The 22,678-nt window shown below is 41.8% G+C and overlaps 1 protein-coding gene across 1 annotated transcript in view; it reads right to left on the reverse strand.

The window, feature by feature from the left end:
• LDB2 (LIM domain binding 2) overlaps nucleotides 1-21,477 on the reverse strand; it is a 387,724-nt gene extending 366,247 nt beyond the window's left edge. Inside the window, 1 exon segment of the mRNA XM_049789969.1 lies at nucleotides 21,109-21,477. Coding sequence (XP_049645926.1) covers nucleotides 21,109-21,240 — 132 coding nt within the window. The 5' untranslated portion in view covers nucleotides 21,241-21,477.
• Nucleotides 21,478-22,678: the final 1,201 nt, after the last annotated feature.

A 22,678-nucleotide genomic window follows, 5' to 3' on the forward strand; every position in this document is an offset into this window, starting at 1 on the left:
TTTTTCTCTCTCTTCCTTTTTTTCTTTTAGACACTGTGATTTGCAATATGGTTATTGAAGGGATATCCTGCGGGTTACTTTTCCTTTTTCAGCACCCAGTTCTAGCCTGGAGTAATCATTTTCAACTATAATAGTCCAGTGCTCCCTTCTTTGCCTTAATTGCATTCCTGTCCCTTTGTGGCAAGCTGTCATAGATTGTTCTTCCTGGCCTTCATTTTTCTTGCTTTTCTGGTATTAGTACCAGTGGAATCCTTCTATGTCTAACCCTCTCCCCCTGACTCATTTCTCTCAACATGGAGATTCTGTTTTGTTTCCATGCAGCTCTGTTCTTTACTCCCTATATACATTGCCAATCATTCAGTGCTCTGCCTGGTCTCTGAGCTTCTCTCAAAATCGCCTACCAATACCCCCTACTTATAGCCGAGGGACTTCTCTGGACAGCCATTTCAGAGTCTCACAAAAATGACTAAGGTTACTTTCTAAATAAGGATGACATTATTCTACCCTATACCGATATTTATAAACTTCTTGTAGCCAAGAGAAGAGAGATTGGTTTTTGCCATATCTTGGTTTTCAAGTCACTTTGGAAAAGTTGCCTCCTTTTTTCTTTCTTTCTTCCTTCTCTCGCTGAAGCTTATATCACAGGGGCAAAGGGACCTGGTAAGAACTATTAGTGGGTGGTTCATGTTGTGTGGCTTTCTCTCCCACTGAAGGAAGTTTGAGCCATTTAATTCATCTACAATTCACCATAGAAACAACAAAATGTTTGCAGTGGCTGAGGTGAATAAAATGAATATGGCATTACAATACTCTATCAGCAACTCGCAATCCAAGAGAGAGAGAGAGAGAGAGAGAGTGTGTGTGTGTGTGTGTGTGTGTGTGTGTGTATGTGTGTGTGTGCACCATGACTTCTCTACTTCCCTTCCTCCTGTTCCCAGTGTCCATCCTGGTTTTTGTCATCTTTCGCCAGATGTAAGTGAAAAACTGGCTTCATCCCCCACCAGCCAAGTGCCTCCTGAAAGCAAGATTTTCCCAGAACTTCCCTCCCTAAGCATTTTAAGAAAAAAAAGCCAATCAGTTCTTGAGAAATGGACAAACCAATGCAGTTCCATCTTAGACACCCCAGGGTACCACAGGAAATGCTAGTACTTTTTAAATGGTTTTAAAAATCAAAGCCATAATAAAAGCAACAGACGAGTTCTTTCTTCTCCCCTTTTCTCTTGCCTCCATAAAAAAAAAATATCACAGGAGCTATAGAATTAGGACTAGGAAACCATTTCCCATCCATTCTCTGCCCACCTCCCCCATTCTCTCGTTATACCAGAGTATCTGGTATCCCTTCAAGGCAGCCCCTGGAGACCTGGTAATATTATATATGGTTGGGCAACTTGGAAATACACTGGAGTGAATTAAGGTGGAGATTTCAGTGTCTAACTATAAATGTCTTGACATATTTTCCTTTCAGACGAATGCCTGAAAAGATAATAAACTATATTTTAATGTTTACTTGTTTCAAATACAGTCTTATCCCTTTCACCACCACCACCCCCCCTTCAAAATGTAAAATTTCGAGCCTGGGAAAAAAGAGGTTTAAATCACCATCCCAGCAAGCAGTTTTTAAAATAGTACATCCAGCTGATCATTTTGAAGCAGTTTAATGCACTTAGCCAACAGGCATTAACTGCTACTTTATTTATTTATTTATTTATTTATTTATTTATTTATTTATTTATTTATTTATTTGGAATAACCCCACAGCTTAAGCTTCTTTTTTTTTTTCAGTCCTGGTTCCAATAAATTGTAATCTTTAAAACATCAGCAATAGGGCCCGGAGAGATAGCACAGCGGCTTTGCCTTGCAAGCAGCTGATCCAGGACCAAAGGTGGTTGGTTCGAATCCCGGTATCCCATATGGTCCCCCCGTGCCTGCCAAGAGTTATTTCTGAGCAGACAGCCAGGAGTGACCCCTGAGCACCGCCGGGTGTGGCCCAAAAACCAAAAAAAAACAAACAAAAAAAAAAACATCAGCAATAAATGCAGAGGTCAAACAAACAAACAAAAATAGCCTATCTCCACTAGTCACCAGGTAGCTGAATAACTTTGGGCCTGAAAGATAGTACAATGGTAGGTAGGGCATTTGCCTTGCATGAAGCTGACCTAGGATGGACCTACGTTCCATTTCTGGCACCTATATAAATTGCGCCTTCCAGGAGCAATTTTCTGATCGCAAAGCCAGGAGTAACCCCTGAGCACCACCGGATGTGGCCCAAAACCCAAAAACAAACAAAAAAGAAAAAAGAAAGAGGATATGAAACACTGGTTGAACTCCATCATTTCAGCATATTCTGCATTTGAGTTGTAAAGTGACCAGAAAGAATAGTGCAGGCCTTCGAACACATGCTGACTCAAGCGAAGGCCCAGAGATGTGGGACACTAGACTTATATCTTCAAAAGCACACAATGGGGTTCTGGAAGGGGAAATACAAGAATCTGAGACACTGCCTGAAAAACAAAGAACGAGGGGGGGGGGGATAAAAAGCAGGAGGTCTGGTAATGAATACTGGGTTGAAAATAGAGCCCAAGAATGCCTCATGTTGGAAATTCAAAACTCTGGTATTGACTGAAGAACCAAGCAGATGATCATATCGGATCTAGTTCAGAGGTGCGAGAGAGGAGAGAGAGAGAGAGAGAGAGAGAAGAGAGAGAGAGAGAAGAGAGAGAGAGAGAGAGAGAGAAGAGAGAGGAAGAGAGAGAGGAGAGGGAGAGGAGAGAGAGAGGAGAGAGAGAGAGAGAGAGGAAGGGAGGGAGGGAGAGAGAGAGGAGAGAGAGAGAGAGAGAGAGAGGAAGGGAGAGGGAGGGAGAGAGAGGAGAGAGAGGAGAGAGGAAGGAGAGGGGGAGAGAGAGAGGAGAGAGAGAGAGAGGAGAGGAGAGAGAGGGGAGAGAGAGGAGAGGAGAGAGAGAGAGAGGAGAGGAGAGAGAGAGAGAGAGAAAGGGAGAGAGAGAGAATCATCCCAGGCTACACTTCAGGATGAGAGAGATGCAGGAACCTTAAAAACGGCACGTTAAAAAGGCATCACCCAGGGGCTGGAGCGATGGCACAAGCTGTAAGGTGTCTGCCCTGCCCGCTCTAGCCTAGGAAGAACCATGGTTCGATTCCCTGGCATCCCCTGTGGTCCCCCAACCAGGAGCAATTTCTGACACAGAGCCAGGAGTAACCCCTGAGCATCACTGGGTGTGGCCCAAAAATCAAAAAAAGGGGGTGGGGAGAAATCACCCAGCTCACAGGTCTGAAGTGAATGTAAATCTATGAGCTGTGAAGCACTGGGACAGAAGGAAATATCCCCACAGTGCTCTTCAGCTAACAGGGCCTTCTCATAGTTTGGGGTACTGTTATTCCTCTCTAAGTCATGCAAAGAAAGTCTTTGAGGTTGGGACACATGTCCTGAATGGGGAGCCTTTCTCCCATTCTTTGTCTCCCCCACACACAGTCTCAAGTATCTCCCTTTTGGGACCCAGAAACCAACTGATAGCCCACGTGGAGAGAATTTTCAGCCATCAATCCTGACATTGGCTCTTGTCCTGGGTCCCATTCAGTCAAGGCAGGGACCCGAGAGATAGCATGGAGGTAAGGCGTTTGCCTTTCATGCAGAAGGACAGTGGTTCGAATCCCGGCATCCCATATGGTCCCCTGTGCCTGCCAGGGGCGATTTCTGAGCATAGAGCCAGGAGTAACCCCTGAGCGCTGCCGGGTGTGACCCAAAAAACAAAAACGAAAACAAAAAAAATCAGAACTAAGGTGCTGGTGACACACTTGATTAAAATGAAGACTAGGGGGTCAAGAATGTTCCCAAACAAAGCACATCACCTTGGCTTACGGTAAATTTGAATCTTTTTTTAAATGCCATGAAAATCTGCTTCCACTTCAGACACTGGGCTAAAAATAGCTTCGCCAGCCAATAAGTGTGTGTCATTGTCCCTCTGCACATCTCCCGTCCACTGGTGCCTTCTTCCCTCCTAGACAAATATGCTCCAAGTCAGCTCAGCACCCCACATCCACAAAGTGACCCAATTGTGATTATGCAAAGCAAAGCTCATTGTTTATTCCCCAGAAAAGCAAGTCCTTCCATTGGTTCCCTTTGCTCAAAAGTGGAGGCTGATTTTTGACAAAATGTTTGGGAGGAGTGATGAGAGGCACAGAGCAGGTGCTAAAACCACCCTGTGGGGTGAGATTGAGCATCTTCTTTGCCAGATGAAGAAACCAAGGCACAGAGAAATGAATCAAGCTATCCAGGTCTGGCTGGATTTACAAAGCTAACACCCATATCTCCAAAGGGTCAAGATGCCCAACTCAGTATATCCAAGTTTTTACCTTCTTTATGAGCATATATCCTTTTACCTTTGCCCATCTTCCCTCCTGCACACACACACACACACACACACATACACACACACACACACACACACACACACACACACACAAGCGCCGAGTCTAACTGAGCTTTCTAAGGAGCATCCCTAGAATAGTAAATCACTGATGATTTACTAAACAAACAAGTAGTAATAATAATAATACTTGTTAACACTTTATAGAGGGATGGGGCAGACAACTAAGTTAATTAATTTGTAATCAGTATCTCAATCTCTCCTCATAAACATGCCCAAATGTATGCTATCATCCATATACCGCCCATGTAAAACCTAAGCATAGGAAAGTCAATTTTCTTACTCAAGGTCATATGAATAAAATAGGTAGAGAAATAAGTCTAAAGGGTTCCAGAAGTTAGGCACTAAATGCTGATGTTACTTACTGTCAGGTTCATCATTGCATTATGACAGAAACCAGTATGTAAGAGTCTAACTCTAAAACACATTATCCATATAAAACCATAACAACTCAGAAACTAGTTACAAAAGGGGGTGCCTCTGTGAAAATACTTTTTTTTTTATTTTATTGAAGCAATTGTGATCTACAGAGTCTTTCATAGTTGAATTTCAGGTATACAGTGAGTCAGGGCCCTTCCCACCACCAGTGTCAACCTCCCTCTACCAATGGACCTAGAGTACATCGTAGACCAACACTCTTTGACCTCTGGCTTGCCAGTATAATAAACCCCTTTGAGTTTAGATTGTTAAAGTTTAGGTCCCTTGATTCTACTATGATTGACTATGGCTTGGATATTTAGTTCTGTCTTTATTTATGTGAAATATACCTTTAAAAGGAAGATGACTATTGGTCACAAAGAACATCATTTTGCATTCTCTGTAGCCAATAAGAACAGGAATAAGACAAGATCTGTCCCCCAAAATCTCTTGGATCCAATGAGAAAAATGAGAAAACATTGCAGGGTCTGGAGCAAAAAGTACAGTAGGATGTTTGCCTTGACAAACCAATCTGGGTTTGATCCCTGGCATCCCATGTGGTTTCTTGAGCTTACCAGGAGTAATTCCTGAGCACAAAACCAGGAATAACTCCTGAGCACCAGTGGTGTAGTCCAAAAACAACAACAACAACAAAAAAAAAAAAAAAAAAAGAAAGAAAGAAAAAAAAAGAAAAGAAGACATTGCATATAACTCAGTCTAGGCTTCTGAGATTCCACTTTTCTTCTTGCAGTAAAAGCATATTCTCCAAATTTCATTATTAATTAATTTGGTATAACCCAACCTCTTGGTTTTAAAACACTAATTCAGAACATTCACTGACTCCTCTGCTTCCTACTACACATTACAGAAAAATCACTTGACTTGCAAACCTTGAGTAAGGTGGATCCTAGCTGCTTCTTAACTCAGATAAAAAAAAAATGTGAAAGAGGGACCTGAATGATAAGCACAGTGTTAGGGCATTGGCCTTGCAAGCGGCCAACCCAGAATGAACCTGGGTTTTAATTTCCGACATCCCATATGGTCCCCCGAGCCTGCCAGGAGCGATTTCTGAGCACATTGCCAGGAATAACCCTGAGCGCCGTCGGGTGTGACCCAAAAACCATAAAAAAAAATGTGAAATAAAAATGAAGGGAAAAAATTTGTCTTCAAGGAGAGTGAAAGAAAATCTTCCTTAAAAGGAGACAGTTGGGCAGGAGCAAGAGCACAGAAAATAGGGCATTTGCCTTGTATCTGGTGGAACCAGGTTCAATCCCTGGCATCCCATATGGTCCCCCGACCTTGCCAGGAGTGATTCCTGAGTGCACAGCCAGGAGTAACCTGAGTGCAGCCAGGTGTGGCCCACCGCCCCCCCCCCAAAAAAAAGAAGACAGTAAGCCTGGGTTCAAGATATTTAATATTCAATACTGATGCAAATTTCACAATCCCCAGGACTAACTCCTTAAGCATCCCACGTTTTTACTGGAAGACAATATTTATCCTAATGAATATTAATTCTTTGAGTTCAAGGTCCATGAAAGTGCAGAGTACAAAGGAGACATTTTTAGTCTGTGTTGTTAGCTCTCTTTTTTTTTTAATGTATTTATTGGACCAGAGACATGGTACAGAAGGAAGAGCATTTTCCTGGCAAGTTGCCTACCTGGGTTCAATTCCCAGCATCACATATGGTTCCCCAAATCCCACCCTGTCTGATCCCTGCATACTGACTTAGAAATAATCCCTAAGCACCATCAAATGTAGCCCCCTCCCCAAAATATGCACACACAATTGTCATTGCTATTGGTTCTTTTCAATAGTGAATTTATTGTACTGCATCACCAGTGTCTCTACCAGACTACCTAGATCTCTTTTCCATTATCCTAAGACTCCACCTCCTGCTATTACTTTATAAAGCAGGACATGGGAAAGGGCGAGTCCACTTAGCATTCACTGAATATTTGAGTTTGGGGCTACACTTGAAAATGCTTGGGGGATGCTCGTAATTTCAATGTCTGGATGTTGCTCTTGGCTAGAACCATGAGGTTGCTCCTAGCACAGCTCAGGGGACCCAGTGGTGCCAGAGACCGATACCCAGTCTCCTGCATGCAGAGCATGCGCTCCACCCAAGGAGCCATCCCCAAAATTATATAACTGGGGGTCGGAGAGATAGCACAGCGGTAAGGCGTTTGCCTTAGACACAGAAGGACGGTGGTTCAAATCCCGGCATCCCATATGGTCCCAGAGCCCGCCAGGAGCGATTTCTGAGCATAGAGCCAGGAGTAACCCCTGGGTGCTGCCGGTGTGACCCAAAAACAAACAAACAAACAAACAAAAAAAAAAAAAACAAAAAAGATATATCTGACAGCGATTGGATCAATAAAAAATAATGATTTGAATTTTAATTCAAGGAGCTGAGGATTTCAGGGGGCTTGGAGAAAGAACTCAGCAATTTGCAGTCACCCAAGATCACAAAGATGAAGCCAGGAGTTGAAGTCAGAGTCACTGACCACCTGCGACCCTTTGCTGCCCAAGGAACTCCCAGCCCAGCAACAAGTGTGTGAAGGCACCACAACTCAAGTGTGGCTTCCATATAAATCTATCAGCTGCAGGGTGTGCAAACATGGGAGCCAGCACCACACAGAAACAGCAACAAAAGGAACAGGAAGTGAGCTGGAATGATAGCAAGGCCCTTCCTTTGTAAGCTGCCCATCCAAGTTTGATCCCTAGCATCCCATATGGTCCCCGAGCCTGCCAGGCATAATTACTGAGCAGAGAAGCAGAAGTCAATCTGAGCATGGCTGAGTGTGGCCCAAAATGGAAGAAGAAAAGAAAAGGGACAAGTGAGCTCAGGATGGGGTAAGTAAAGGCTGAATGTAAAAGGATAGCTACTAACCTGGGTTCAATCCCTGACATCCCATATGGGCCCCTAAGCACTGACAGGTGAGATTCCTGAGAGCAGAGCCAGGAGTAAACCCTGAGTTCTGCTGAGTGTGACCAAAAACAAACAACAACAATTAAAAAAAAAAGAAAGAAAAACACCAAAAGGGTACTCAAAATGCTTTGAACCATGTAAGGCTTAATGGGTAAATATACCTATTTCGATTTATGTACTAAAATGTGACTACCAATTTTTTCATAGTAGAATAGAAGACCATTTGTATTGACTTCTTGGTAATATTGTTGTATTTTTGTTTTGTTTAAGTTTATTTTTGGTTTTGGTCATACCTGAATTTGCACAGGGTTTACTCCTGGTTCTAAGTGGTAGTGCTCAAGACCCATATGCTTTGCAGGAGCTCCATCGAACCCAGGTGGGCTGCATACATAAAAGGCAAGAGTGAACCCACTGTCTTTCTGGCCTCCAAAGGCTTGTCTTGTTAGGGTTTTAGTTTTAAAATTTCCTGTTTTTAATCAAGGCATCATGATTTACAAAGGGACTTAGGCACAGCTGGGTTTTACCACCGGTGTCCATTTCCCTCCAAGCAGACTGCTATATTTTCTAAAATGCTCTAGATTGATAAAGTGCTATTGCTTTTATCAGAACGAGGAAGTAGGCAAGGATTTTAAAACATGATCCAGCTTCACTTTAAATAAATTGGCAGGGAAAATCATAATACATTTTAAAACAAAGCCTAGTGACGTGCCTTCAGCATCAATAGCTGGGGGCTGAAGATCGATACCTTTTTAGGGCGATTGAAAAAATGGGAAGAGGGAAAAGCAAAAAGAGAGACATCAGAGGAGAAACAAAAGTTGACATCTGGCTGAAATACAAATTAGTGGCTGTCCTGTTGAAATTGGCAAATTTCTGGTTATAGTCAGAATACTAGGGCTATCATTGACAAAATGTAAAACGACTTCTAAATCACCATTTCCCTGCCCAAGTTGGCAGCCCAGATGTGTGCCTTCTGCATTTCTGACAGAGAGGTGAGACAGGTAAGTTCAAGTGTGCTTTCGTGCCAAGCCCAGCCAGGAAATCCTGGCATCTAACTCCTATGTGAGTGAGAGTTTTTCTCTATAAATATTATATTTTTCATCATAACCTTTCAATGGTCACTTATAGGCACCAAGTGCTCCATTTCAATTTTTAGTAAGACTTATTTTAATCAAATACAGATAAATGGTGAAGATGAAAAGCTTTCAAAGGGCTTTTTTTGTGTGTGCGTGTATTGCCAAATGGTCAGCTGTGTGTATTGGTTGAGATTGTTCTTATCTCCTTGGATTTATAGTATCCAGATAAAATCTTCATGAGTACTAGTAAATGTCAATACATTGGAAAGGAACTTACCACATACCTCTCCCTGTACAACAATGTCTCTATACAGAAATATATTTTATACAGTCTACATATATATCCGTATGTGTGACATATGTAGAGATGAGAAAGTTATATACATGTGTGCCTTCATAAACGTGTCTGCAGGCAATGTGATTTCTCTAGAAAGGTTGAAAAGTGAGTGATGTAAAACTAACAATCACATGTGAGTTGACTAAGGAAACGAGGGTATGAAGAGATTTGTCATTTATTTTGTTCTATTTGGGGGCCACATCCAGCTATATGCAGGGACTACTTCTGGCTCTGCCATCTTGAATCACTCCTGGCAGTGCTCTCTGGGTACCATATGGGACCCCAGGGATCAAACCTGAATCAATCACATGTAAGGCACGTGCCCTACCTGCTCTGCTCTGGCTCTGGCTCTGAGGTTTTGTAATTAAAAGAAAATTAAATGAAAAATCAGGGAATAAGGGGCGAGAGAGATAACATGGAGGTAAGACGTTTGCCTTGCATGCAGAAGGTCGGTGGTTTGAATCCCGGCATCCCATATGGTTCCCTGAGCCTGCCAGGAGCGATTTCTGAGCACAGAGCCAGGAGTAACCCCTGAGCGCTGCCGGGTGTGACCTAAAAAAGAAAAATCAAGGAATACAACAGTGAAGCTACTGGTACAGGGAAACAGTGTAATGCCTAGATCCATTTACAAGGAGAGCTGAAACAAGTAGCTTCACTGAACATCCAGCTAAGCTTAAGGCCAGAAAGATAGCAAGAGCAATTCAGCACATCACCAGTCCCATTTTGGGCTTTTTCAGTGTGTTAAGGACTAAGCCAGTAGATGTCATAGTGGATCAAATGACAGTGCTGTTATCAATTCAGACACTCAGGTGAAGCTTCAACTTCCAACCAACATGGACACATCTCTTGGAGATAGGTCTGTGTGGGGCAGGGCTGCATATTGAGAACACCTGTGACAAAATAAATGGCCAAGCCAGCCCAACACTACTCTCCATGAAGCTGACTCTAAAAAGACACTGGGGAAAGCAGAGTTCAACCTTCTGTAATCTCTAGTGAGTTCTTCAGTAGGTCCAAACCTGAACACCTTTCCCCAAGAGAAGAAAGTAAATATATGAAATCATTCTAAACTGCACTGGGGAGCAGATCATGGCCACAAGAATGTGTGACCTTCTGATGTCATCACAATAAATAATATTGAAAAACTCTCCCACATGACCAGGCCCTATTATAACATCAAGTTTATAAACTTGATGTAATCTTCATTCATTAAACTAAGAATGCTTTGCAGACCTTGCAAGAATATTTTGGAAAAATGTTTTTTGGAAATAGAAAAAAGTTTTGCATAACTTAGATGGCAATTTTGTGCTAGAGAATAAGGGGAGAATGGGCAACAGTTTCAACCTAACTCCTTTTTACTGAGCACTTGTTTTGTACCAAGCAGTGTTCATGCATGCATCGCCTCCCAGCATGGAACTCAAGTCAAGGAAAGAAAGGCTTAGAAAAGTTGAGAGAGTTTTCTAATGTTTTACAAAGAGAAAAGAGACAGAGCTTCGGTTTGGATGCAATCATTGCATCTCAGACTACAGTTCAGATCTTTATATTCCAAACACGTAACTCTTCTCATTCCAGGGGAAAAAGTACTAGTAGGTTAAAAAAAGGGGGGGGGGCATATATCCTGACCAGGGTTCAGGCTTGCACAAGGTGCATCTCTTTATCATAATCTCTCTGTCTCTGTCTTATATCCATTCTCTCTCTCCTCTTCCTTTAGCATTCATTCGCACACACACACACACACACACACACACACACACACACACACACACACGCTCTCTCTCCCTCACACACACACACACACACACACCATAAAATAACCATTCTTATAGACTACAACATCATATAGCCATTTAAATTACCATGCTTTCCGTTGTGCAAATTCCCTCTAAAAAGCTAATTAATGGCCCTGAAAGCACGTTCCTAAAATGCAAAGTGCTCCAGGAAACACAAGGCATTACCATGATTCACATCACAATTCACAATGGTGGGTCGAGGATAGATCCAAAAAGAAAGAAATAGTAGAAATATTGAATAAAGGGGGGGGGAGGAAGATTCACCAAAGCAAGTATAAATATTTTTAATCAGATTCTCAATAGATTCACACCTCCGGGAAAGCAAATTTCTCAAGTCAACACTTCTTCACAGAGGAAATCTCCCTCAGTCTTCTTTTTCCTGCAGTTCCCTGAGCAACTATCGGGGCATGCTCCTGGGATGCTGGTTGGACTCAAGCAAGTCTCCTCTACATTAAACTATAGAGGAGTGTTGGTAAAATTTATGGCCAATCCCAACATTTGTCTGGATGGGGCTGATGCTACTGAATTTTCTTCTTTGAAGAAATAATTTGCACATCAACTGTGAGCTAGAAACCTTACAGACAACATCCTGCACAAGACAGATGAGATCTATGTCTTCATGAACCCAATTAAGGACAATCAGACAAAGTCAAGACGAGAGAAATATCAGATCACTGTAATATCTAAGAAGAAAATGATCAGGACATGTCAAAGGAAGTGATTGGTGAGGAGTCCTTTGAATTGAGCTCATTCAGAAAGAAAACTATCTCTGACTAAGGACCATTGACTAAGTCTCCCTAAATGCTGAGACTCATGACTTTTCACAGATCACTTGAAAATAAACTTGCGGCAGCGCGATGGCGCTAGAGGTAAGGTGTCTGCCTTGCCAGTGCTAGCCTAGGACAGACTGCGGTTCCATGCCTCGGCGTCCCATGTGATCCCCCAAGCCAGGAGCGACTTCTGAGCGCATAGCCAGGAGTAACCCCTGAGAGTCGCTGGGTGTGGCTCAAAAACCAAAAATAAACAAATAAATAAATAAATAAATAAATAAATAAAAGACTATAAACTCAACAAGATGCTAAATTCTAAGTCTGCGCATATCCCCTAATATTGGGCTGTATGACTGTTACAGAGATTATCTCTGAGGCCAAAGGAGCTGAGATGGGAGCCTACTTGGCAAATTCATGGATCCCCAAGAAGCCCCTGGTAACTGGAGTCTGTAGAACAGGGTTAAGAGGTAAGCACATACATCAAAAAGAGCCCCGTGATAGCGCCTCAATATTAGAGCATGAAGCAAGCAGCTCACTCAAGGTAAAAAGGAAAGCTACAAAGAGCACCAAATGATCCCATTGGCTACTTATGGAAAGATGTATCCAAATCGAGGAAAGAGGAAGCAGCTAAGAGCATTTTAACCCCTGGAGTTTTAGAAAGGAAGAGAGCTTAGGATGTTTTCACATTGGCAAGTTACTCTGCTCAGAGAAAGCCTGACAAATCTGTGACCACAAAAAGCTGGTCAGAGTGAGCAGGAAGGACCAGTGGCCTTGCACTGTGAGACCATAAGCTCTCTCCTCCCTGCAGATCACACAAGTTGAGTCCCAGCCAGCTATGGTGTTGGCACTGTGACATCTCTGGCTCACAGACAGGAGTGTACCCCCTAGAGAAAAAGGTGTAAGCACCCCTGGGAACCAAAGTAAACATAGGATGAATACAAGCACCACAGCTATAGGCATGAGATCCTGGGTGAGCACATGTGCCTGGGCCTCAGCTAAAGTGTGCATCCTTATCAACACAACAGTAGCCCAGAAGAAAAAAAAAAGGAAAATGCAAGAGTTTCAAATTAGGCACAGGCATTGGATGTCTCTCCCAGTGTGCACAGGGGAGAGAAGCTAGAAAATCAGCACAGTGGGAGTATCCATGTTTGGACTCAGTTTTTCCCTCCGAATCACTCTTTCCTGTTACAGAAAAATGAGAAGATAAACATGAAGGTAGATCCAACCAAAAACTTTATCAAACTTCTAGTAATCAACAGACCATTGTTGGGAGACCATAGAATTGAGATAGGTCAAGTAGACTGCAAGATCAGAAACAAACATGGTCCCACAAAGCAAAGATTCAAGGGGTATGGACTGTGGGGAGTCAAAGTGAGGGATAGTTCCTCTCTATACTTTCTCTACAGTTCCTAACCTACTAAGGAAGCCATGGTCTGCCACATTCTAATTGTAGTTAACCACTGAATACTTACCTTAGTATTACAGAAGGGCTGGTATCCACAGACTGTGGGATCATTTTGATTCTTCAATCTGCACTTTAGAATTATCAGAACCCCAAGTGAAACGGAACACAATTGGAGGAAGGGATACACTGGACAGAAATCTAAGTACTTTTAAATAAAAATATTTAACTATTGGTTGATCATGTATAAGATTCCAAAGAAATCCCTATATCTCTTTAAAGAAGGTCCCTTTAATGACTGTAGCAATATTTATTCATCACCAGGGAATATGATTTTGGCTCCTAAACAGGGACTATTTTCTCTTGGAATTTATTCTTTGGAATTTTGCACTGCTCCCTTATAAATTATTCTGACATAAACAGGTTATGTGCACTTGGGGAAGCTACTCCCCAAATCCACCTGTTTTATGAAAATATAAAAGCATTCATGTCATCAATGTCTACCCTTAAAAACAATCCTCTTTGCTAAGAAGTCTTATTAGAATTTTTGTTTGTTTGTTTTATGGTCCACACCTGGTGATGCTCAGGGACTACTCCTGGCTATGCACTAGAAATCGCTCCTGGGTTGGGGGACTATATGGGACGCCCAGGGATCAAACTGTAGTTCATTCTACATTAGTCACATGCAAGACAAACACCCTACCATTTGTGCCACAGTTCTGGCCCCTTATTAGAATTCATAGGTACAGTGGCAGAGTAGGTGAGTCCAACCTCTGAAGCTCAACTATCAGAAGGATGACCAATTAACTTGTCAGTATCAACAAGGATAGAAAGAGTCCCCTTCTCCTAAGATACTTATGGTTACTGAGCTGCAGAATAAATGCAGAGCCATGGGGCAATGATGAATGTTCCAGAGAATTCAGCCATGATCATCACCAGAAAGGTGATCATCACTCCGAAAGGTGCCTATCAGCTAATGCTCTTATGCCATGCATTCATCTATCAAGTATTTTGTCAACACTAAGTTGTATGCCTCCCTTTGCTACCGAATGATACAATCTTTAGGAGCCAGAGAGATGGTACACCAGGGAAGGTACTAGCTTTGCATACAACCCACCAGGATTAGATCACTGACTCCCATTTGATCTTCCAGGAGTGAACCCCATGCTAGGTGTTAGCATAGAGCACAGCTGGGTGTGGTGCAAAAACAACAAATGTGACTTTTAGAAGACAGAAGACAATGCCGTGATCACCTTTTTATTTTTTGACTCTTAAATTGATGATTCCATAGGAAACTTCTTGGAGAAAAGACAGAATTAATCTTAAATATTAGAAGTTGACTAGGAGCAGATGTGGACTGTCATGATTTATATTTTAAAATTACTGGAAAGGGGTAATGAGGAGGGAGAGAGAGCCCAGGGGCTAAGGGTCCTGCATGGGGTTGGCTGGGTTAAGTCTCTAACACCACATGACCCCCCTAAAGCATAGCTGGAGTAGCCCCAAAGCACTGAAGGGTGTACCCCTCCCTACAAAACTTCCAGATACAAACAGCTAAGAAATAAGAAAGGGAAGGGAGGGAGAAAAGAAGAGTAACAAAGCAAGAGAAAGAAACAGAAGAAAGGCTCGTTTAGAAACTGGCAAAGGTAGAAATCAGCTTTACGACATCAGTTCTATTTTAAATCTATTTTCTGATACTTCCCAAGAGATTGTTTTCTCAGATCAATAGTATCTTGAGATGCACCAAACAAGTGCAAAATAAGTAAATTGATGAATTGTTTTGCATGGTGTACATTAGATGTTAGGGATTTTTGCCTTATATTTTGTTTGTTTGTTCAAAACTGGGGTGTTCTGTGTTCCTCTTGAAAAATGAGTTGAAGAGGCCAAACATAATAAAAGGAGATTTATAGCCCTGTTTGCCATACAATTTAAATTAAAAAAAAAAAACCTAAATGTCTGAAAAAAATGTCCACAGCCTAAATCCTCCTATCATCATTTACAAACAAAACTGAGAGAAATTTAAATGTTCATTGATTTTATTTTTTAGTTGATAAGAATCTAGGCTGAATGTGAGTTGAGACTTTCTTTTCCTCCTGGTCTCCAACGAATAGTTTGTAGCAATTTTTAATTAAAAACAGTTCCCATAGAAAATGGGAGGGAAAGTGTGTGGGGTGGGGAGAGAAATGGAAGTAAATAAAAATCCGTTTCAGAGTCCTGCAATTGTTTTCTAAGGCCTCTTAGAGATCTTGAAAAATAAGAGCTGTTGGGAAGTTCTCCTTTTGAAAACTGCACTTTTGGTTTCATTTAACATTTTCAAAATAGCTTTCCTCACCGCGGTGCTACCACCCTCCCCCACTCAGCAACAAGCCCCTTTGAACAATTTGGAAAGTTCTGTGCCTAAAACAGAAAATCATTCATATACCTCACAGTCACCGTAACATGTTTCTGACCACATTTTCAGGGGACTTGGAACTTGGGAAGGAGAGACAATCCAAGTTGATCACAAAACTTTTTTTTTTCACTTTTCCCACCACCTATCCAAAAATAATCTCATTTTAACTAGATGCCATCTGAACATCAATGATACTAAGATATCCTATGAATAAACATGATGTGACTATGTGAAATCTGGTGATGGAGGTAATATAAAAATGTAGCTGAAAGGAAAGGAGGAAAGACAACCAACCTGCCCCCAGCCACCCAACCCCACTTCCCCAGGGAATTAGAGATTAAAGTTAAGATGAGGAGGGGTAAAAAAAAAAATCAGATTTAAATTTCAAGGTTTTCTAACATCTTTACCTATGAGAAATCCTGACAAACTAAGAGGTGATTCTAATTTTTAAAAAGTGTGTGTGTGTGTGTGTGTGTGTGTGTGTGTGTGTTCTCTTTTGAAGTGGGACAGTGTAGTATTAGTAAAAGAAACATCTCCCAGCTAAAAGATAATGAAAGAACCCCATTTCTCTGGTGTTGGTGGTATTTTTCATAAAACTAACACTCTACCAATGAGGAAACAAACTGATCTTCAAATATCTTCACTGGCAAAGAGACACTTTTGGTCATTGGGATTAGAAACAGGTAAAGAAAATGTATTTACAAAAAATGTTTATTTGCTTTTATAACTTTTCCTGGCGTAAATCTCCTCCATTCTAGACTAATCCCACTTGAGGTAAATTACTTCACTAAAACAGGAGATACTCTGATCATTTTGATGTGTCTCATATTTTACCTATATTTTCAGATCACAACCCAGATCTCAGGAAGTGAAGAAAAATAAAGTGCTGCTTTTGTTATTATTAAGGCTTCTAACAGAGCAAATGCTGCAATCTCTACTACATATTTTTATATCCTTTCTGACTGTGCTTAGTGTAAAATGCCAAACCATCTCATTGTGTTGTTGTGTTCTTCTAAAATATGTTTGGGACAGCATGACCACTTCATTTTGGAACCTTGAATTTTGGAAGATATTGAGATATTGTCTCAATTCATGGCAGCAGAGACAAGGGAAATATATAGGAGTTCCTCATCCCCCTCCCCCCCCCGCCTGAGAATTACAGAGAACAGAAGTGATGCAAAGTTTAAAAAGTTCCCCTTAATTTCATTGTGGGGGGGGGGTTTGCGGAATGCCCACTTTTTTAGGTCATTCATTTTATTTGACCACTCTTTTTTTTTTTTTTAATGAAATCCCACTGAGATTCTGAGGTTGAAAAGAAATTTTTATTTACCAGAAAAGCCAAGAGCATTGAAAAGAAACTTATGTTGATTTGTTTGCCTGGTCATGCTTTCTTAGTTCTTTTAAAAAGGGGGCAAGGTCCTATTCTCTCTAAATATATTGCTGTCCTTTGCCACAAAGATTAAGGTTCTAAATGATCTCCTGATCAAATAGATGTGGGGTGAGTGCAGAGAAAGTAGGGAAGAAGGAAATGGATACCCAAATCAGCTTCAGGATACCAAGTCTACAAAAACCTTAGAGGTACATATCTCAGAAAAGATACCAATTTCAGGGCTGGAGCCGTGGTGCAACTGGTAGGGCGTCTGCCTTGCACGCGCTGACCTAGGACAGACAGTGGTTCAATCCGCCAGCACCTCATATGGCCCCCAAGCCAGGAGCGATTTCTGAGTGCAGAGCCAGCAGTAACCCCTGAGTATCACCAGGTGTGGCCCAAAAACAAAAACAAAATTCCCAAAAAAGATACTAACTTCAGGAAACTACTTCTCAAATTCTCTTCAGTGGATGAGCCAGTTAATAAAAGCACATTAATTGAAGACCTACTTTGAACCTGTATTGTTCCTACTAACTGTTCACTTTTATTTATTTATTTATTTTTGGTTTTTGGGCCATACCCATTTGACGCTCAGGGGTTAAAGGATCGAACCACGGTCCATCCTACGCTAGCGCTTGCAAGGCAGACACCTTATCTCTAGCGCCACCTTCCCGACTCCAACACACTTTTATTTCTTTATTTTCTTTTGTCTTTGTTATCATGGGTGTTTTGTTTTGTGCTGTTTTGTTTTTAATTTGGGATCATACCCAGTGGTGCTTGAGGCTCACTCCAGGCTCTGTGCTCAGAAATCACACTTAGTAGTATTTGGGAGGGGGGCAGGATCATATTCTGTGCCTAAATTAAGACTTAGCCACAAGCAAGGCCCCTGGAAATGCTCCTTTTAAGCAAATAAGTCCAGATCCTGTCTTTGTGGTTCTCTCCACCTTTATTTACTCCATTATTCTAGTGCCATTTGTGACAGGAAGCAGGAGGAAAGGAATTCTGTGTTCTTGATTCCTGTATCATGGCTTTTTCCTACAGAGGTGAAACAAATGTGGAACTTGAGCTAATCTGAAGTTGTTCGTTAAAAGTTTTACTCGGGGTAATTTCCAGGGGAGAACCTAAGATCCAGGTTTCTGCCGATTAATAAGTGAAAATAAAAGGGCATTAAGTGGAAACTGGGCTAACTCATAACTGAGTGTTCTTTAAGCTAAAACAAAAAAGACAGTTGTCCAGAGAGCTCTGATATGGTTTCATTTAGGGAAAAAAAAAATGCATCAGTCTCATGAGAGAATGTCCCGGAGTTAGCTATAGAAACAAAGTGAATAAATGCTGCTAGTCTTTACCACTTACTTTCTGAATTTCCAGGAAGATGGAAATTTCTACAAACTAACCGCAATAGATTTATCACAGATTTGTTACAATTTCTTTCTCAAAGCATTTAACTTATTGAAAGGAATAAAGTCAAAGGAATTAAAAGAATGAAGTTACAAGTATTGCCCAAATATCTGAAAATGCGAGTGTTATTGGAAGTCAATGAAGTGATACTGTGTGAGAAAGAATTTGGGACTAGATGAGAAAGTGAGTTTGTTTGCCCAAATGGTTTTATGCACTGATGAATTCTAAATATTCATTCTAAAGATAAATCACTCAACAATTTATTTGATATTACATGTGAATAACCTGGTAGCTCTTGTTGGTTATTATTGACTTTTATGCCAGCCAATCCCTCAAAGAGGATTCAGAATAGCTTTCTCTCCTAAGGAATGAATCATCATTGTTAAAGGCATCATACAACCTTCTCAGGCAAAGTTATTTCTGAAATGTTTTCCAACTGTGCATCATAATCAGAACTTAATGTAAATAAAACCCTAGAAGAAGTGATTTGATACTTCACTTTGGAAGTGAAAAAAAATTCAAATATGTGGTAGGTGAAATTTACCTTTGGACAAAGAAAAATGAGAGATAAGCATAATTTATTTAGATACTAATTTTTTTAAAGAGGCAATGAGAGGGGAAATGCTCAGGGCTGTCCTGCCTTGGGTTGTCTCTAGAACACCCTGGAAAACAAAATTTTAGGTATGTCGATGCAAGTCAGGTTTAAATGATTTGTCAGTGCAAGGATTCCTCTCCAGGTGCTTGAGCTATAAAGTAAGATTTTTTTTCTTCCTCTGAGGGAAGAGAATCCTTAAAAGTAAGAGCCCATAATCCAAACAGAAGTTAGGAATACCTAAATTAGCCTCACTACAGGTGTCACTTTTTGGAGCAAAGGAAGGTTTTGGGAGTTTGAATAGGAAATAAAATGGGAGGACCTAACCTGTAGGTTATCAGGAGATCAGAACCACAGGTCGGTCACCTTGCTTAGAACTGGTCAAGTGACCATTCTAGATCTCCGTACCCTCTGAACCAGAGGGATCTCTGTGACTCTCTCACCCAACCAAAAAGGAAGACAAAATTCTCTCCGGCACTTCTCAAAACTTTCTAAAATGTGAAGTACAGGACATTATATTTAAACCCTGTTGTCTTTCAAGGATTGAACTGACAGACTCCCAACCATCTCTCCTTTTATTTCTTTTCTTAACTAATTATAAATTAAGCTATGTTTTTAATCCTATAGTTTTTTTGGTTATCACCATGAACATGAACGATAAGATTCTAAAATGCAGCCTATCACCACCCATCATTTCTGAAAGACTTTTAAGATTCCAACACACAAGATCTGGAGGAAATAAACAAAGTGGAATATTACACACACACACACACACACACACTATACAAACATTGTTTATTGCCAACAGTTGCCCACCCTAAGCAAAATAGTTTACACTTGTGTAAAAGCTACTAATTTAATGAAATAACAGTATCATCAATCATATTTAGTAGCCATGGTGTACTAACATATACAGAAAATTAGCAATATTAAAGATAATCCATTAAAAAAAAAAAGATCAGTTCTTATCCAGAAATTAGCCAATTAGAAAACAGGTCACATTGTTAGCTGTATTGAAAACATTAAACATCAGGAATTCTGCACAGCTCCATTGGCCATCCAAGCAAGTGATTTTAGTTTTATCATCAAAGCTTGAATCCTTTTCCAAAGTTGAAAGTCCAATTCTCAATCTAAAATGTCACACTGTTGGCCCAGAACCCTCTGGATAAGTGCGCTCTGTAGAGAAGATTTCTACTTCCTAAAGTGACTTGAGTCACTTGAGTCCCTCCATGCAACACTTTCTCTGTACATCATTACACAAAGTTCCCCCACCCCTCATCCCAACTTTCGGGCAAACCAGCAGCAACAGCAACACCACAACCTGGCAGCTAAGTTAGCACAGAGCAAAAAGTCAGGTGGCATGAAACACTGAAATTGCAGCAGGCAGCCAGGAGTTTTGCATTGACAAAGTTCTCAAAGTCCTGTTCTCCAGGCTCCCTCCCGGAGTTCCTGGCCCGCTCGGGGAGCAGACCCCCCTTTTGCAGGCACCAGATTGCAAATTATGCAAAAACTCCAGTTGACTGAAATGCAGATCTAGTTCTTGCCAAAGGTAAGAGTTCTCAGAAGTGGCTTCCCAAGGAGCCAGGAGCAAAGTCCCTCGTCCCAAGCAACTGGTCTCTGCATATCCCACAGAAATACACAACCCTCTGTCTCTTCTCGGGGCTAGCTCTGTAAAGTAGTGTGATGGTGTTTTTTTTGGGGGGGAAGATACTCTCCACCCGCCTTCACCTCGCTTTCGGCCACTTTGCAAAGCAAACACAGGTCCCAAAAAGCAAGACTTCCTTGGAGCTTGACTTAACAATCTTATTTTGCCGCATGCAATTGGATTGCCAAATAAATGCCTGAATGTAGAGAAATTCCAGAAACATGAGCAGGACCGACTCAGAGCATACGCGTCCGGAGTTCTGGAGGGTGCAAAAAAAAAAAAAAAGCAATATTTTCTGGAAGCCCAGAAGGAGAATCATCTTATTTCAAGATTCCAGCAGAAAAAAACTAGAGCGGGCACCAAGAGTTGGGTTGCCTCCCTGGCAAGCTCAGCCTAGAAACTAGTGGCTCCAACCAGGCGCTCATTTGCAGGGACGTGGGGAGTAGGTGGTGGGACAGTTCCCACCCAACACGCCACCGGCCACCCTAGGAGAAACCAGGGACAGTATTTTGTCCCCCAAAAAAGACCAGAACACTCAGCCCAGGTGCAAGTACTTACCTCTGTGCGAGACTGCAGTCTCTTGTTCATCTCATAGATTCGGTACTCTGGCTGTACCATGTAGGGTGTATGTCTCCTATAAAATGGGCCGAAGGGAGAAGAATAGAAGGGGTCGTGCGGTGTGCTGGACATCTTGCCTGCCGGTCGAGAATGGAGCTCAACAGAGTATCAGGAACGTCCATGCAGAAGAGCACATGGACTGTGTTCCTCGCGGTACAAAGTAGGCGCACGCACAGGCTCGCACACACACATGCACTCGCGCGCGCAGGCAGGCAAGCAGGCAGGCAGGCAGCAAGCAGAGCACGCTGGCTGAGAACTGCTGTCGGAACCTCTATAGCAGAGAGAGAAAGGGAGAGCCCGGAGGAGGGAGAGGGAGGGAGGGAGGAGGGAGAGAGGGAGGTGGAGAGAAAGAGAGGGAGGAGAAGGGAGGGAGGGAAGGAGGGAGGGAGAAAGCAAAAAGCTCCAGAGAGGGAGGGAGGTTGGGAGGGAGGGGAGAGAGAGAGAGAGAGAGAGAGAGAGAGAGAGAGAGAGAGAGAGAGAGAGATGAGAGAGAGAGAGGAGAGAGAGAGAGAGGAGAGATAGAGAGAGAGAAGAGAGAGAGAGAGAGGAGAGAGAGAGAGAGAGAGAGAGAAGAGAGAGAGAGAGAGAGAGAGGCTGGATAGCTTTAGACTCCACTGCTTGTTTTTTAAGAAGCAGTTTGTGGGGAGGTCATTTCCTGTCCATACTGTCCACTAGTACAGAAATATCATTCTCCCCGAAATCTGACATCTGACAGCAGAAGGTTCAGTTTGGGGTTTGCATTTCCCCCTCCAGCCAAGACCCTGATTGGTGAGCTGTTAGTATATAGGTGGTTTTACTTTGCCTAAGCCACTCCCTCCTATATTAACCCCCCCCCCCAGCCACAGAGTTGTTAAGGATCAAAAAAAGTCAGGGCCACAAAATACAGAAACCCTGGTAAAGGGTATCCCCCCACCCTGGTAAAGGGTATCCCCCCACCCCACCCCATCCCACCCCATGTATGAGTTGATCATTCACGGAGCATTCATTCATGCAAAGATGGTCCTTCCATGTAAGTTTCCCATCCAGTTTGGTGGGACTTGACTTTGGTTGTTCCAAGAGCTTCTTGGAGTCCGCTTTTCCATCCCTCCTCACCTCATTCCCCCTCAATCACCCTTTTTGTTTTCATGCCCTCTTTCTACTCTGAAGTCTTTTTCTAGTGGTTTCAAAGGCCTAAATTCAGGCTATACATGCATTTCCAGGCAAAAACCCCAATCATGATGAATGTGGAATTGCTAGAAAACATTCATGGAGAAAGTGGAGAGAAAGAAGAAAGAAGAAAGAAAGAAAGAAAGAAGAAAAGAAAGAAGAAAGAAAGAAGAAAGAAAGAAAGAAAGAAAGAAAGAAGAAAGAAAGAAAGAAAGAAAGAAAGAAAGAAAGAAAGAAAGAAAGAAAGAAAGAAAGAAAGAAGAAAGAAAGAAAGAAAGAAAAAAGAAGAAAGAAAGAAAGAAAGAAAGAAAGAAAGAAAGAGAAGAAAGAAAGAAGAGAAAGAACGAAAGAAAGAAAGAAGAAC

This window comes from Suncus etruscus, chromosome 16, assembly GCF_024139225.1.
Source record: "Suncus etruscus isolate mSunEtr1 chromosome 16, mSunEtr1.pri.cur, whole genome shotgun sequence".
NCBI lineage: Eukaryota > Metazoa > Chordata > Mammalia > Eulipotyphla > Soricidae > Suncus > Suncus etruscus.